General features: G+C 35.8%; 1 protein-coding gene across 2 annotated transcripts in view; it reads right to left on the bottom strand.

Moving 5' to 3' along the window:
• Positions 1-438: 438 nt before the first annotated feature.
• Positions 439-17,737, bottom strand: part of MYO5C (myosin VC) — a 34,576-nt gene continuing 17,277 nt past the window's right edge. For both annotated transcript variants that reach the window (XM_051796997.1, XM_051796998.1), the window contains 18 exons: positions 17,161-17,224; positions 15,785-15,965; positions 15,104-15,197; positions 14,151-14,214; positions 13,982-14,062; positions 13,413-13,593; positions 12,440-12,533; positions 11,625-11,676; positions 11,255-11,420; positions 10,914-11,001; positions 10,110-10,205; positions 8,995-9,149; positions 7,810-7,899; positions 6,397-6,547; positions 5,693-5,975; positions 4,451-4,625; positions 3,855-3,935; positions 439-3,596 (listed from right to left, as the gene is read on the bottom strand). In XM_051796997.1, the coding sequence (XP_051652957.1) occupies positions 3,444-3,596; positions 3,855-3,935; positions 4,451-4,625; positions 5,693-5,975; positions 6,397-6,547; positions 7,810-7,899; positions 8,995-9,149; positions 10,110-10,205; positions 10,914-11,001; positions 11,255-11,420; positions 11,625-11,676; positions 12,440-12,533; positions 13,413-13,593; positions 13,982-14,062; positions 14,151-14,214; positions 15,104-15,197; positions 15,785-15,965; positions 17,161-17,224 (2,249 nt within the window). In that variant the 3' untranslated portion in view covers positions 439-3,443. The remainder of the gene's footprint in view (positions 3,597-3,854; positions 3,936-4,450; positions 4,626-5,692; positions 5,976-6,396; positions 6,548-7,809; positions 7,900-8,994; positions 9,150-10,109; positions 10,206-10,913; positions 11,002-11,254; positions 11,421-11,624; positions 11,677-12,439; positions 12,534-13,412; positions 13,594-13,981; positions 14,063-14,150; positions 14,215-15,103; positions 15,198-15,784; positions 15,966-17,160; positions 17,225-17,737) is intronic.

Below are 17,737 nucleotides of genomic sequence, written 5' to 3'. Positions count from 1 at the left end.
CCTGAAATTTTAACCTTATTAGGTTTTTAAAGTTACACTAGAAATCTAAAAATGGTAGCATGGTGAATCATGAAAAAATATGTTACAGAGAAATTCTGTGCAATGAAGTTTGTTGATAAGTAAGAAAAATTACCCACCTTTTCAAAGAGCAAGAACCTGGAGAGTCTCAAGATGACTAAATAAGCTCTGTGCTACTGCTAATGCAGAAAGACAACCTTCCTTCTAAGTCTACTTAAAGTGTATTTAAAGCTCAGCCTCTCCAGTTGCATCACCTCAGATCAGCTACGTGCTGATGATTACTGATGATAAAGACTTTATTTTAACTGCCCTTCTTCAGAATATAGAATAAAGGACAGAAACTAGATCTTACCTGCCTGTTCCATACAGCAGCAATTTTTGGGTGGTTTCGAAACAGCAAAGTTGAAACATACTGGGGAGGTGATTGACAACTGATTTTTCCAAATAGCAATTTGACATTCTGATGAATAGCACTGTTGATGTTTATCTCATATTCTTAACAAAATTTAAAAGTCAAACAAATTGATTAGTGTCCATGCTGGTTCCTCCTTGGTTATACTTTTACTATTTACCTGTTCTAAGACAATAACTTTAAAATCAATAGGACTAAAAATTTCTGCTTTTCTTGCACTCTTTGAAACAATTTTGGGGAAATTCATGAAAACATGTCTGAAAAATTTAAAAAATGCTGAAGGTCATATCTACTATTAAGACTCCATGGAAGTCACTGAAATTATGCCATTAGGTATCTGCATTTGATAGTCAAGAGGATCTGAAAGAAAAAGAGGAAAAAAAAATTTTCTGCCCAGCAGAGACTTGGGCAGAAATTTCTTTATTATAGTATTATTTTGTAATTCTCTTTTTTATTAGAGTATTATGGAAGCACAGGACTGAAAGGGACCACCTATGCTGCTGAGTTCTATTCCCAGAAACTGCAGGAGTCACATGTCTAAACACATCCAAAGATGCCAAGAACATCTCACACATCTCTCCACAAACCATTTCAGTGCTATGCCACTGCAGTAAGGATCACCATTCAACACTTGATGATCCCTGTGGGTCCCTTCCAAAGCAGCATATTCTGTGATTGTGTGATTTTCCCATTTGAACGAAATAGCTTTCACTTTCACTATCATTCTAGGACAGTTAGCCTCAGTAACGCCTCTTCCACTAAAACTGCTCCTTATATTTAGAAGAATTACAGAGAACAAAAAGAATTTTGTACTTACATACTGGCTGAAGGCATTAATGTCAGCAAAAGCAAGGTCAGTTTCTGAGAGCGTACAACAGACTCGATTATTTTTAACTTTCTTTTAAAAATATCTTTTGCTGTTTGCATACACAGTATTAATAGCATACTTAACACAATTCTCTTAAAGTAACCAAGCATCAAATTGTCAGAACAATTTTTTCTTGATCAACAGTTTTTGTCATAAAGGACATGCATGCCTTGATGTTTCTGTGTGATGTGCTGAAAGAGTGGGCTGTGATTTTACTCACATCATCCCAGGTAACATTCATTCATCTCCAGTAACTGTAAAAAAAGGCTATACACAAATTACAGCAACAAAAGTTGCTTGCATTAAAATATTTCCAGAAATTCCTTAGGAGCCAAGGAGAGCATGCCATGCTGACAGGAAGATACACAATGTTACAGCAAAGCAACTGGACCATTAAACAAATGGTTATGGTGCAATACAAGACTGACAGTACTCACTAATGTTCACATAGTTCCAAGTAACTTCTTTCAAATTATTCCACACTGAGAACATAGCTATTCATTCACACAGAGCACTACAAAGTGATTTAAAAGCTACTTTATTTAACACACTAAAATACCATTCTACCTACATATGTGATCTTTTGTACAGCTTTTATTGTTGTTGAACGAACCAAAAAATTTTTCCTTCATATATTTTGAGTATATCTCTGTGGATATCATGATGAGTATTACACTGTACATAGTAAACACCGAGAACACTAAATAGCAAGAATGATTCCTTCTTTATATTTACAGATTGTTCTGTGAAATTAAACAAGTAGTACTAACACTGTATAACAACAATAAAAATAAAATCAATTGTTCTTTCCTGCAATATTTAAATTAACTCAATTAATTAGAGTCCATCAAATATTTCAAAGCTTTAGTACTTGATTTTAATAACTACGTCTAATAAAGTAGTTTAGAAAACCAGCATTATTTACTGAGGAATTTCTAAGGATAGTTATCATTGTGGTGAGGTGAATGCTGTTTCCCCAGTTGTTCTGACAGAGTCCAGAACTAAATAAAGTTACTTTTACTCCCTGATTACACGGAGAAGGCTGAACAAAGCAAAAAGGAGACGACTACTGCTTTTAAGGATCCTGCAATTGAAAAGGAATAAATAAAGATGAAATGTAAGGAATTAGGCTTGGTTTATCAGTAACAGCAGACCACAGTAACTGCATCTGCTCCTATTCAGTCTCTGGACTGGAGGAGGGAAACCAGTAAAAAGAGAAAAGGAGAAGGGTGATGTGCACATGTGCACACTCAGTGTATATTCTGAAATACACTGCACTATAGATGGAACCAAACCAGGAGATGACTCCTGTTTTTTAGAGAACCAAGCTTATAATTCAAACCTGGATCAAAACATGAACTTTATATCTGACTTTTCCATTACAATAACTCATATTAAATCCAAACTTGTCACTGCAGAGAACAAAACTGAAACCTGTCTTGAAGAAGAGCACTCGAGTCCTTGCTTTGGCCAAAGATCTGTGCAGAGTCCCCAGGCTGCAATGCAAGCAGAGGGAGCCTAGCCAGCATGCCCACGAAAAGACAATGTGGGTTTGTAAACAGCAATTCTCTTGGATTGATCTCTGTTCCCCAGTTTCAATGTAGTCTTCTGGAAGAACTGTTGTGAAAGACTACTTTTGTAGTGAAAGAAATAAGGATATAAGAAGTGAAGATGAAAGCTACTCTCAAACAGATCCAGTATATCAAGGCAAAGAATAGAGTTACCTTGGGAAGAAAAAAACCCTCTTGTTACAGGAAGCTAAGACAAGGAAAGTTGTAAAGCAGTAACATCTATCACATGGCAGTCTTCCCCTCTGACTGGTGCTGACAGGGCAGCAATACAAACCTGTCAGATAAATGCTTTTCTTGTCAGGTTTGGACTAAAAAACAGTGTGGTAAGCTTTGTGTCCAGTTGATGATATAAAGTCATCACTGTAGGACTGAAATGGAGGGAAAAGAGTAAGAACAGAGAGAAGGAAATAACAAGCCAAAATTATTCCTACTGTTTAAGTCTTGACTGAAGAAGAAGTCTCTAACAGTTTAATTCACTGCAAGCTGCCATACTATCCACCAGCAGGTGAAATGAACCATGAAAGTCTGCATGTCTTCACACAGTCTCTGAGGAAACATCAATTCATTGTTTTTACTAAACTCTTGTGAGAAAGCCAAGTTTGAAGCTGCTGGGGACTTGTATCATTTCCAAGGCATGTGGAGAGGGGGTGAAAGGAAACGTCACTTGAAAGAGATACTTGGTATCAAGCATCAACTGTGGAACCTCCTCACGGTTGTTTAGCATAGCCTGAAATCATAACAGAAAGGGTAAGAAAATACTGTATTAAGAATCAAAGCAAAAACAGTCCATTGTTTTCTTCCCATTGCAAATCTCGCTTTTACATTATGTTAAGCAGACTTGTTTGCACCACTTCCAAATGCCTAGAAGATGAACAACGTAGTAATAATATGATGTAAAGGTCGGGTACAACTACCTAACATCAAAAACTGTGTGTGTGAAGTATCCTGAAAGCTGAATATGAGAAATAATAGTTGTAGCTCTTACCTGGACTTTACGAACAAATGATGGAGTCACTCTTTTCTCAAAGTCATCTATCGGAGTGTATGAGTTGAGGATCTTAACTATCTGTTCAAATTACAAAAGACTATTTTACTATGTCAGAAAAAGTGAGAGGACAGAAAGAAGAAAACATCATTCTGACATCCTTATTGATATTTAATTAAGGTTTCAGTAAAACATTTTACAGTAAAGAGAGAATTTTGACTAGTCACCTAATGAATTGTTTACATATATGATGATTGTTATGACTCATTTCCAGAGGTGTCAGCAGGATCAAGGAGATGTTAAAAAACCTGAATTGATTAAGGGAAACAATAAAAAAAAACCCTGTGGCAAAGTAAAGAAGATACATTGTGGAATAAAAATGTGGGATAGAACAAAGCAGGCAAGTATTCACCACAGTTAAAATGCTAACAATCAGAAATAAGGAGTTAAAATTACAGTTGAGCAAGTGATGATTCAGAATGCTGATGAATGTTATTTTTATCAAATGAAAGGCCAATAGCCTTTTGCAACAAATTGTTTTAGATGGCTAAGATTCTGCAATCAGTGCTGCCAGAAGAAAACAGATAGTTCATTACCTGCACAGTAGAGAGAGATGTGCAGTGCTCACATATTTCCTTGGCATCATCATCTGTGATCTTTTTAACCTGAAGGAGCCAGGCTGCTTGAGATAGCGGCTCCAAAGTTTCTTTGGCATTGCTGCTTTGAAGATTCTTGTCCTTAAGCCATTCTTCCAAGTAGCTGATATTACATCTGGGTTAAACCATGAGCAAAGAACAGAAACATCAGGTTCCCCTTGACAAGCAAGTTACTTTAAAGACTGCTAAAGAAGAAATATTTCTCTAATGCAGTGTTCAAATTAGTACATTTTATGTTAAAAACCATAACCAGAGATCATAAAACCCAAACAACTAATAGCTTATTGAACTGTAAGTTTACTCCTACCCTTTTGTATATTTCAAATTGGTGTGTTTTTTTTTTTTTTAGACGGGGATTGTTTGTTTGGTTGGTTTAGTTTGCTTTTTTGTTTTTATTTGTTTATTTCTCAAAAGCTTGGCTAATAGAGAGTGAGTTATTAGCTGTTGTTTACAGAAAACTACTATTATATATACTGCATTGCCTATTGCACTGTATGTCATGAAAACATTCATTTACAACTGAGCTTGTACAGGAAATTAGGAAAATCTTTGCATGTTACAAAGCAGGGTCAGCCTTACAACTCATGACCTAAAGGTTAAAGCAGCTTTCTTCCAGTAATTTCCCAGATGGGACAAGATTTTACTGATTTTCTTTCACATTAGTCTGCAGACTGACTAATGGAGAATAAATGAACTGTATCTTCTGCAAAACAGGAGCATGTTTTCTTGGTGCTTGTAACAAGACAGATGATGCTCAATCTACATCCTCAAAGGCTCTGTCTCAGTGCTTTTCTTGTCACAGAGCATGAAACATGCAAGTCAGCTTTTGTCCCTCTGCCAGCCAGGGGACACTGCACCTGTTTACTATAGTAAGAAAGAATTAAAAATACTACTGGTCACATCACAAATGAGCTAGCATGGAAAGAATCCTAACCATGCCTGACTATAAACTTCAGATTGTAATTTTCTCTGCCTTTTCCTCCATTAGTGTTTCCATGGAAAGAACAATTTATAATTGTTACGTTGAGAAAGCTCAACCCAAAATGCAAAGATTTACTTTTTCAAAAGGAATAAAAAAACCAATAGGCTACTTCCATCAGAACGGCCACTTAGAGACAAAGGATATTACATGAAAGTGTTAAAAATTCATTCTCAAGCTTGTTGAAACTTTACTGGCTTTACCTTATCTGCATTCCTTTTCTACACGAGCACATGTCCTTGCGGAGGAAGAGACTATTGAGGGTGACAGCTCCAATTAGAAAGAAAAGCTGCTTCACTGCTTGCTTTAGAAGCTCAGAGTCCAAGCCATTCTGACACATAGTGCTATAAAAATAGCTGAGCTGTTGCAAGATAGAGGTCATTGTGTAGGTATCCGTGTCATCTATACTAGAAGAACGTTTACGGAACCCCGTAGGTTTCAAGCCAGAAATTCCCTGAAGACTTTCATATTCCAGCATGCCTGGTACTGAAATACAACAGAAAATAACTGATCAGAACAAAACTCCCAAGGATCCTTTCGGTTACATTAGTTATTGAACAAAACCTACTTTCAGGGTATTTTAAAAGTTAAATGATAAAAGAAAAATGGGATACTGAAAAAGGTTTCTGGAGCACACGTTTTTTTAAAAAGCCTTTTGTTTTTGTATGATGCTGCTCAGATTCAAAGCATTATCCTACGTCAGGAAGTGTTGTGAGGAAAAAGTCTTTCCAAACCCTGTGGGGATATACCACTCAGTGGAATTTGTATGTGTGGAAACACACATACTGGAACACATGTATAAATCAACAGGAGAAAGAAGTCTGTCCCACCCTTTGCCTCCATGTATAAGCTTTATTCATACAGTCCACAAGCTGCATTAGGTGTGTTTGGATTGGTGCTGTCTTACCAATCATGGCCTGAATGTTGTTCTCCATGACAAGAATGAACTGGTGGTATATTCGAATGGCCAAATCACTAAGAATTTGTCTGTATTCTGAGAGATCAAAATGCTTCAAACAGTTCTTATTCTGACGTGGAGTGTTACACTTCATAAATTCCTACAAGTGAGTCGTAAATATAATTATTAGAATCACATAACATTATAATTATAAATGATTCCCACAATGTAATGTATGTATTAGAGTAACTCATTCCACCTCTGGCTGAACACAGTCTCAGAATGAGTCAAAGCTAGAGGTAATTTCAATGGATGCTTTCAGTACTTAATTTTCCAGTTTATGCTGACATTTACTCTGTTCCTAAAGCCAAGGGAAAGACATGCATAGACTTCAATGAACTTTCACTTAAACAGAAAGAAAACTTCCCCTGCCTCCTTGCCAAAAAAAAAAAAAAAAAAAAAAAGAAGGCAAAAATGTAGTTATTTAAACTATGATGTCAAAAAAAAAATTTATTGCTGCAAAGGGATATTATTTTCAGACTTTTCATTAGCAAAGTTCTGACTTCAAAAAGTCTACACGGAATCCTAACTTGTGTGAAGTCTTGAATATTCATTAGAAATATATATTAACAGTAAATTCTGGATTCAGACCTTTGCCTACTGTTGCAACCAAATTATAAAACACTTGGGTAACTCAGTTTAAATGTTTTCTGCGCTGCTCTGCAGCCGTTCCCGGTACGACCACGAGAGGGAGCGTTGCTGGTGACCCAGCACACACTGGGATGCCGAGGCTTCGAGGCATCTCTTTCCTTTAATCCTGAAGACTTTATTCTATTGTCTCTAATTTCATTCAGTCTACCTGAATCTATAAAACCTAGCAAAAAAAAATATAGTAAGAGTTTGTAATTGAAAATAATTAAAAGAATTTTGAATCTCAGGATAAAACTTAGCTTAAGCAAGCAACTGAAATAAGGAAAAAACTGAACATTTTATTGTTTTGTTTCTTTTCCAAGGTTTTCTTCTGTAGCCTTATTTTGGTAGCAGTAGGTGCTTGAAAGGTCCCAATAATAAAATAGTAAAACTTTTTTTTATATTATAGATAGATAGATAGTTGGATATCTTAAGTCCAGCCTACATTAAACTCATGTGAAATAGTTCAAATTAAGGAGCAGTTCTCAGGTCATGTCTTTAACCTACTTCAGCACTTTGATGTTTCCTTGATTTCACTTGATCTATTAGTTCTATACTGGTTTTTTTATTTGTATAAGACATATAATACCACTGCACAGCAATCTGAATATCTAAATACCTGGATGGAACAGTGGTGAGCTGGTGAATAATCATCTATTATCACTATTTTTAACTCCAATTAAAGTTTATTAAAAGTAAAGTAATGACATTATTTTATTAAATCAATCCTACCTCTTCCCCACTGTACTGTTTTAAACAGTTAAGGAAATAATATGTATTGGAAAGCCAAAAGGACAACATCTCAAAGTCTTCTGAATGTTCCTGAAAATAAGTAAAGCAATCTTATTATGGTATTGTCTCATGAAGTTAATTTAATAACTAAACTTAAGACCATTACAGCGTTGGCATAATAGAGTCAATCTACAGTACAAGGAGCACACAGCACCTGTAACATCCTAAGTGAACAAATCATTTGTGTTTTCAGGCATACACAGCAAAGATCCCTCTTTTATTTGGTAAATACTGTTTAAGTATTCTGATATGACAGACTGGCTAAATGAATTAGCCTGAACAAACAGTTCTTTGCACACTCCTATGGATACTGTAGTGTACTGGAGGGCTTCCTGCAAAGAAGTGTGAACAACACCTGCACACACCAATGAAACTGAACTACAAACAAATAATTCCAACTATGTGCAAAAAAGCTTTTCTAACGGATAAACTGTGCTATAAATTTGTTTCTAAACAAACTACAGGCATTCTCTGTACAACATGTTCAACTGCATAAACCACAGTCTATTCCTGTCTGTGCTTGCTTGGTGTTTCCAGGCATAAATCCACAACAAAGCATTCACAGAGCTGAATTTGTTACGCAGATGAGACAACAGGCTAACAATTCTTTACAACTTAATTTTTGTAAACTGGTTGGCAACAAATTTTAATATTTTGGTACTAGTGTTGCAGTACCAAATGACATATCAGAAAAAAACTATTACACTAGTAGAAGAGCAGTGTAAAAACCTCTAATAATTCTGCTACCTGCCTGCTGCCAGACATACTAACCTTCATTTCTGTCCATCTGACTTTTACCAGTGCTGAAAGCATAGGTGCATTTCACCTAATTAGCTGCTCATTGTAAAATGAAAAATACTTTTAATTACTTTGTCAAGAGGTTCTTCAGATAAAAATAATTTATGTTATTGCATTCTATGCATTCTGTGTTCAGCACAGCTGAACCTTACCTGGAGACTTTACAGGGATACTACTGCAAACTTCAAAAAGTGTCACTAATGATCATCATTCCACAGGACTAGCAGCAATGGAAGTGCTGGCATTCCCCAGGTCCTATGCATGCATCTGATACTTTATGTTAAAAATAAAAAAGTACAATATATTACAGCCAAACACAATTCCTACCTTAACAACTTGTTTGATACCATCAATGGTTACATTCATGAAAGACTTCAGCATGTCAGCATCATTCAGATAATCTGCATACCTCACACACATGAATAGGATGTGAGCTGGCAGGCCAGGTATCATATTAACTACAACTCCACGTGGCTTTAAATCTGCATAGAGGAGAGTCATCGGGTTTATTATATGAAAATTCAATGATTCAATGTATCATTCTGAAAAAGAAGCACTATGTGGTTCATCTCTTCAGGGACCAGACACTTCATAATTGATTTATTGATGAATTGCTGGTTTCTGAAAACTTCTGTAACAGTATTGCACACATAATAGTATTAATTAAGTTTTTCAGAGAGTTAGGAGAGTACTGTAGCAAATTTTGAGGTCCAGCATGGGCTATGCCAGGCAGAACAACTTCAAAAAGCAATTCTGCATTTAACTACCTACTGGAGGCCCCACAAATTTAGGCATTGTTTAAAGACACACCTTTGTTCACAAAGATACATACATTCACAAGGGTGAAGTAGCTGATAAGAAAAGGCAGATATTGTTAATTTAATAATGGTACCAATGTGCATAGAAAATCTGCTGAATTTAATATTGATTGTAAGGTAATGCAAAAAGCTGATTTGGCAGCAAAATTGATATGGTAAAGTAACACAGATGAAGGACAAAATTCTTCTACAAGACAAACATGAAAGTACAGTTCCTTTCAGTGAAGAGAATGATATGGAAAGGACAGACAGGAGAGTAACCATCACACATGGATGTAAGCCCAGTGACTTACAGACTTGGTAGATGACCAGGAAGAACATAAATTCAAGTCCCTGGTGTGCTCTTGAGATTTAGAGCTTTAGAGGTGAATAAATATTAAAAAAGATAACAGAGTCAGCATTATGTGGAGTCAGACAAATGATTTTTACACAGATAAAGCACTTCTGTACTTGAAATGTCTGGCAATAGAAAAAGAGCAATGCAGAGCCTCCAAGTTGTATTGGTGGTAAGGGAGTGGGGAAAAAGGCAACTTTGAATGTAAGTGAAATATGGCCTTGTAGTTTTTGTTGCAGTGTTCTGAATATTGTTGACAACTTAGAAAATGTCAAGTTTTACTAAAATACCAAGGATCAGATTTTGAATGATCCTTTCTTCATCCTCTTTTTTGTACTCCATCATTCCAATGTACTCTTTGGACGAAGTTGGCACATGAGCTTCAGCTGTCAAACACAAAAGTATTGTTACTTCCAGGTTAGTGGCTGAGCTAATGGTCACATCAGAGCAAACTATTGGGGAAAAGCAGTTTTCTCTATAATAGAGTACAGGGCTGTTCACATTAATGTTCTTAGCTTATGCTTCCAAGCATTATGAGTTAAGTATTTATATTGTTCATGAATAGTTTCGCTGGATTCAGTGGAATTACTTGTGTTAATAAGGCAAATAAACACCAACAGCACATCTCTACATTAAGGCGCCTCTGCAATATTCTTAAGAGGTTTCTATAGCAAACAACTACATTGTATATAAGAGCTTTGTACAAACTAACTTCATATCAGGAACCACCTGCCACTTGAAGGGTAATGGGAGGAGTTACTCATCCCACGCAAAAATAACTTTGTTGGCTCAGAGACAGTTTGTGTGAGGGTAGGTGTTAACTTCTGTTGACAGAACCTTATGCCTCTGGCTTAATATTTATCATATAGTCTGGGTCCCATATGTGCCTACTATTTAGCCTATTACAAAAAACCCCAAACAAACCAGGAAATGACTTTTATGTAATTTCTGTTGGTGGTTCCCCTGGCACATTTTCCTGAGGTTTTGAATTTCTAACCCCACCCCAAACTCCACCTCTTTAAATACATTTTTCTTCAAACAGACACTGACCATGCAAAGCTATTAAAAAAACAGATCACATAACAATATCTTACCTTTCTCAAGAGTTTTGGTAAGAGTTTTGATCTGATCCTCCAATTTTTTTATTATTCTATCTTTCATGTCTAATTTTTCTTCAAGATCCTGTAATAATCCAAGTCAGTGAGTTCAGAGTAAACACAATTAAAAATTTGTTTTCTACTGCTCTATGTTATTGCCACAATTAAAGTGTGCTATGATGTGCTTTTACTTATATTTGGTGGAAGAAACACCTTCATATTTTTTTTCTCCCTCAATTAATTGAGAAAACATCCTATCCATACCACAAAATCATTATTTCATTCTTTTTATCTTTCATTTCAGGTACAATTTCTTAATGACAATTTCATTTCCTCACCATGTTTTCCACATGGAATCGAGTTGTCACTTGTTTTATCTTGCTTTGTACTTCATCCTGGACTTCATCTTGCACCAAACCATTGCTCAGTCCCTCAATTTCTTGGGTTGTGCCCTTCAGAGTCTCTTTTTGTTTTATCTCCACTTCATTCTGAGCCTCATTAGTTCTAAAAATAGGTAGATAAGAAGTCTTGTCTCTTAATGTTTTGTTAAAGCATAGTTATGTCTTACTCATCCATTACTTATTAACTGTACACAACACTGTAGGGTAAATCTTACATGAAATGTAATACTTTAAGGTGTTTAATTGACTCTGTTACCACAGCTTATAGTGACTACATTTCTTAAATTAAAAAAAAAATAAAAATTACCGTCTTTGTGTTCTAGTCCCTTCTAGCTCATAATGCAGCCGATTAGACACCTCTTTCATTTTTTTTTCAGTAATAAATAGCAACAAAACCCAAAACAAAAGAGAAACAACAAAATCAAAGTCATTAACTGTTCTGTACTGGTATTCAGTTAATCTCTTCTTACGCTCATAATTTTGTTCCATCTAATGAAAGGGAATGACCTGCCAGATAATGTAGCAGAGAAATATGGGACATAAAGAAATTTACACGGGATGAAGAATTTTCATGCTACTAACTTCTTGCAGGTGGCAGTAAAAATACTTTTAAATTTTAAATCAGTTGCCTAGGAAGACACTGCAGCTAGAGAGACTCAGAATGCTCAGCAGAGTATGCTTTCCTAAACTGAGAAGAACTTTCAAACAAGCAAACTCAGCAAGAACTTTTCCCTCTGACTCTGAATCTTCAGCACTCTCTTAAGTCCATCTCATGGAGTATGCCTTAAGTTCCAAATCATCTTTCCTTTTTATGACTGTTTCCAAAGGGCATACTGCACTCCACATATTCTCTGCAGAGCCCCATTGAATACATTTGTAGACATCCAAACCATAGAACTGAATGCCCTCAAAAAGGTAAAAAAAAAAGCACATGCTTGCACGTATTTTATTCTTTAATAAGAGATATAAAATATACAACATATTTTTTCATTGTGTCTCTTACTAAGAAGAAAAGTAATACAGCAATGAAGCTGTCACAGAATATTGCTTCAACTTTTAAAAGTTCAAATATAGGGAATCCATTGAACAACTGAAAGACAAGGCATCATACTGGTACTTTACCTTTCAACTTTTCAGTCTGCTCTTGAAGACGGTTTTCAAGATCTAATTTTTGATTTTCAAGTTCAGAAACTTGCTGTTTAAGATCTGGGATCACCTTTTAGAGGAAAAGGAGATTTGTGTATCTCAGCATCTTCCTTCTTTTCAAATGCCTGCAGTAGTTCCTATAACACTTCAGGAGCTTCAACTGAAAATAGCCAAAACCAGAGGAGAGACTCTGGGGGAGCACTGATACCTGCTTGCCTGACTTGTTTAACTTTGCTGGAGGCACCTGCTGCTGGCCACTGTTAAAAATGAAATAGTGAGCTAATCAAATTGTTTGACTGTCCCAGTAGTACCATTGTTCTGTTCCAGTTTAAAGGAAATTACACTGTGGCTTTAATTTCCCCAGCTCAATTAATAGTGGAAAAAAGCCCTCAATATGCCATAAAATGTTTTTTTAAAAAAATAACATTGTAAGTAACTTTTAATTATATTTTCAATTTTCATAACTTTGTTTTGAAAATATTTCTTCAATTATTTTTCAGAAAAATTATGCGGTATATGCTATTTTCTGGAATAATATCTGTTGTGTCAGACAGTTTTGCACAGCACCGATTACCACACTCTTCAACCATGCCTGCAGTTTGTTTGGTGTGTTTTGCTATGCTCAGCTGCCCTCTGGTGGGGAGAGTCTCAGAACTTCTAAGAGGCTTCTGAAGAAAAATCTCAAACCGGGTTTATGCAAAAGAAAAGGGAAAAGAATCTCTGTGAGGCTGCCCCAACAAACTGTAGAGCTGGACAAGAAATTTGGCTGCTTCCTTACACACCACCCCAAGCAGACAGGGAAAGAGCCTTACGGATGTGCAATCTGAGATGGCCCCATTTGTTTGAGCCTTGAGAATTCAAGGACATGACTGCAAGATTTTGAGTGCTCTGTGCCACAAACACATTTGGGTTGTACTACTACACTTTGATTACTGCACCTTGATCTTACCAGGTTTTCTGAAGTCAGCCTGCTAACTTCAAGTCGAATACCATCATTTATGTCATTTTCCTCCCTGAATAATTTTTGTAGATGATTAATATCTTGACTAAGGTGTTCAACTTTAAAGTTCAAACCTTCAATCTCCTTCTCATATATTTCTTTCTGAGACTGGAAATGACTTTCCAATACTCTGTTAAAAAAAAAAAGGGAGAAAGAACATGGCAGATGCAGAATGACCTTGGTGAAATGGGTCAAGTTTAATATGAAATGAAAACAAAGTACTGTGATTAACACAGAGATATTCCATTACCTCACCTGTGCATTAAGGGAGCTGAAAGTTATGCATGATATCTCAGAGGAAACACATTTCCTTGACTCATACATACACACTTACTCACTGACTTTTAAAGTTTGTTAAACTGACTTTAAGCTGCTCAGCCCATCATATAATGTAGTGTTTGTTCACTTCTTAAACAAAAGTTCAGTGCTGCACTGTCAAATTAGTTACTCACTGATCTTCCAATTTATGTTCTAGATCACAGCTTGGAGTTATGAAAACACTGAAGAACTGAACTAACCTTGTAGCTTTTTTCAAGCCCTCATAAGCAAACCACAGTTCTCCATCCTCATTTAAGTGTTCCAAATCCTCCGCAGAGAGTCTGGAATGCAAGGCAGTACCATGAGTGTGCACGTGAACAAAATGCATCTCTTAAGGGTTTTTTTTAAGAGACCTCAGAACAAAATTACCTGCTTCTCACATCTTCAAAATCGTAACTTTCAAGAAGCTGTTTTGTAATTTCTGACATCTTTTCTGTAAAAAAAAAAAAAAAAGAATTTTATTACATGAAGAAACTAATAAAGTTTATTATACGAATTCTTTTCTCCGCACATTTCAAATTACGCTTAATTACAAAAATTAAACAAACCTCTTCCTAAATCTATGAGGTTCTTTCCCGTTTCTTGGTTAAGTATCTGATTTAATACAAGAATACAATGAGGAACTTGGTTTTACTATGGGACATGCAGGTGCATTAGATTGGTGTACCACCAAGAGTACTTTTTTTTTCTAAACACACCAAACTTTCAATGCAAAGTTACACCTTTCCAGTCTGAATCTGAACAACTGCTAGAGCTGTACAGATGATTTGTCATCTAGTGCTAGGTTACTACATTAAATGCTGCAGATACAGGTTTTCTCTATGATGTTGGTATCACTGAACAAAGTCCACAATAGTGGTGCTTCTTAAGCACCTTCTCCCAGAGGGAACCCAACTCAGCAAGTTATTTAAGCATATTTGACATTACTGGACCCAAGGCTAAAGATGAAGGAAAACTTCATCAGATAATGTACTGTTTCCACATTCTTAGGTCTCTGCAAGATATTTGTTAAGCTTTAAGCGAAGTTTAAATTCTAAGTGAAGCTTTAATTATTAGTATTGAATTTTAAACACAAAGGAGAAATGTAAATCAGAGGTTTTTCAAAGGGGTACACCTGATCTCAGTATTCAGTGATCACTTTGTAAAACTCATCTGTTGAGCCTTTTTTCCCCCCATGTGAGTAAATATATGAATAGAATGAAATCAGTATTGGATGGGAAAGAGAACAGGAGTTTCATCAAAGCTAACACAGAAGAAAGTAATTTAAACTGTCTCCATGTCATAGTTGGTAAGTTCTCTGCATTATCTGGTGTGTGTCTTACCCCTCAATTCTCGCTTCTGTGAGTGGGCCTGCTTTTCCACATCCAATTTTTGCGTCTGCAGCAGCTCGATTTCCTTTTGTAACTCAGGTATTTTCTGAATCAGAGAAAAATTGTAGACTGAGACAAGTAGTGAAAAACAAGGGCTGAGTAACAATTAAATCATAAGGATAGTTATAATTAGGAACAGGTTCATATGGTAAAAGGTTTGAAATGTGTTGTATTTAAAGTATCTGGTTCTCAGGCATCAGAGCAGAAAAAAAATGTGATGTACTGAAAAAATATGTGTCTGTGCCATGGAATTGACTCAGAGAAAAAAATGTGACTTTACACCAAAGTACTATTTTCAGGTTCAGTTTATAAACTACTTCTATGAAAAATCCCCTGAGAAACAAATACATTCTCAGGAAAAGGAAGGAAAAAAGATCCGCAGATTTAAATGCATAAATATTCAAGCACAATTATTCTTGAAAACATGCACTGCAGTAACTTACTCGTATTGTGTACTACATGAACAGGATGCTACATAATGGTGTATCAAATATAGTTTATTAATTATAACTTGTTCTAAAAGTGCAGTGAAGATAAAAAAAATAGTGAAGATAATCTATAAATAAGACATGCACATTCTCTACTTGCTTTATCTAGCAAAGACTCCAAAATGAAATATGCATCATGTTTCACCTGTGCTTGTTTTGTAAGCTGTCCTACTTCCATTTTCAAGCCATCCTGAATGACACTTTCTTGCTGAATTTGATGTTGCAGCTGAGTTTTTTCTTCTTTCAGAATCTTAATTTCTCCCTTGAGCAATTCAATCTCCTTTTCATAGTCCTGCTTCTGATTTTGGAAGTTTTTCTCAAGTATCCTACAGAAGACAACGGAAAGGTGGTTTTATTTTTCTACAGTCATAAGTGAAAGAGTGGACTTTGTTTTAGTTTTAATTTGAAGGACGTCTCATTGAAGAAAATTTAAATGAACCATAATTACTTGAAAATGCCATCCTGTATGCTCAGAATCAATCTACAAAATGGATGATAATGGGAGAAGAATGTCCATAGACTTTACTACATGTAATTCAGATGCTGGGACGGAATTAAAGGCAAAACTGAGTTTATTCCACTTCAAGGCTAGTTCTCTGACTCTGTGAGTTAGCCTGCCTGAGTAACTTTCCACTACATTTATGGCCACAGTCAGCACTGAAGAAGGACATAGCAAAAGAAAGCCCTGTGTCCTGCTCAGTAAAACACTGCAAGCAGTTTTCCATTTTCCACTAGTCCCTGATGGATTGGACTGGCTTCCAACATAATATAGATAATGGGCAAAGCAGAAAAACTAGCAAAAGTCTAGTTTTAGTACAGTCTGAAGTAACTAGCAGCTGAAATCAGACTGAGCTGGAATATGACACAGCTTCCAGACCTCAGGACTGTGACTGATTGCACTCTGCACTTCAGAAAACAGCATTTTTATGGTACCTGAGGTTCTCTGTCTTACACTGGAAAAGAGTTATTGGGAAATAAGTACTTGATCCAAGAAAAGTATGCTGCAAAGCAACAACCATTTATTGAAAAATAACAGGATTTTTACTACTGAAAATGAAACACCAAAGGGAGGGGAAAAAGTTCTTTCCTTTATATCTTTAAGCAAATGTCCTTTTACAAACACTGCCTTTCCTTATACTGAATATTTCAATTCTGCCCTTTAAAATTCACTTCACAGGAATTCTGACTGGCATGGCCAGCAGCTGCTCTTCCAGTCCTGACCGAATTCCGAGGATATTTCTAAAGAAACCATCAGATCAAGGTTGCCTTTCAATTCTTAGAAAGACACATGAAAAGACAGGAAACTGAAAAAGCAGGAACAGTCTCATCATGATTTCCTGCACGACTGACCTACGAACAAGCATTTGCTTTCCTAAACTCTACATGAAGTACTTCAGGACTAGCATTAATGTCCAAGAACTTGGATAGATTCATAACACATTTACAGCAGGAGAGAAAGAAAGGTAGGGAAAGAGAAAAAAATGAATGCTGTTTCAAAGCAATAAAATTCAGATTACATACATTCGCTGTTTTTCTTCTTTTTGTACATCACTGAAGAGTTGCTTTGTGAGGTCATCCATTTTCTCTGTCAAAAGATATTTCAATGTCTCAAAGACTTTCATGCAATTATGTACATTTATTAAAACAGTATGACCACAATGAGAAATTTTTGCTTAAGTAAGTAATCCTTAACATATTTTTAGGCTGAAATTACTCTCTCGAGTGCCAAAAATCATCACAGTACACTTTATAAGGAATGCTATAGAATAGAAAAGGTTCTGAAACACTACATTGTTATTCCTCTAAAGTATACTTGATCTCATGTGCTGCCTGTGTCCTTTGAAGCTAGATTCCTAAAAGGAATCAATTAAAGGAACCAAGGATGAAGCTACACTTTGAAGGAATACATGTCCATGAGACAGGAAGCATAAGAGGAGGACCATTTTTGCTATTGAAAGAACAAATTTAATTTAATTATTAAATAAAAAGCATTTGCACTACACATTCTAAACATGAATTTCAATTAATGTAAATTCAGCATTTATATTGCTCTTATTAATACAAAAGTAATTTAGTTTTGCTGAAAACTTGACTTTAC

Source organism: Manacus candei, unplaced genomic scaffold (genome assembly GCF_025592945.1).
Source record: "Manacus candei isolate 608988 ecotype Guabito, Panama unplaced genomic scaffold, ASM2559294v1 h1tg000046l, whole genome shotgun sequence".
NCBI lineage: Eukaryota > Metazoa > Chordata > Aves > Passeriformes > Pipridae > Manacus > Manacus candei.
Note: the sequence above shows the minus strand (reverse complement) of the source record. Positions and strands in the feature narration are given on the sequence as shown.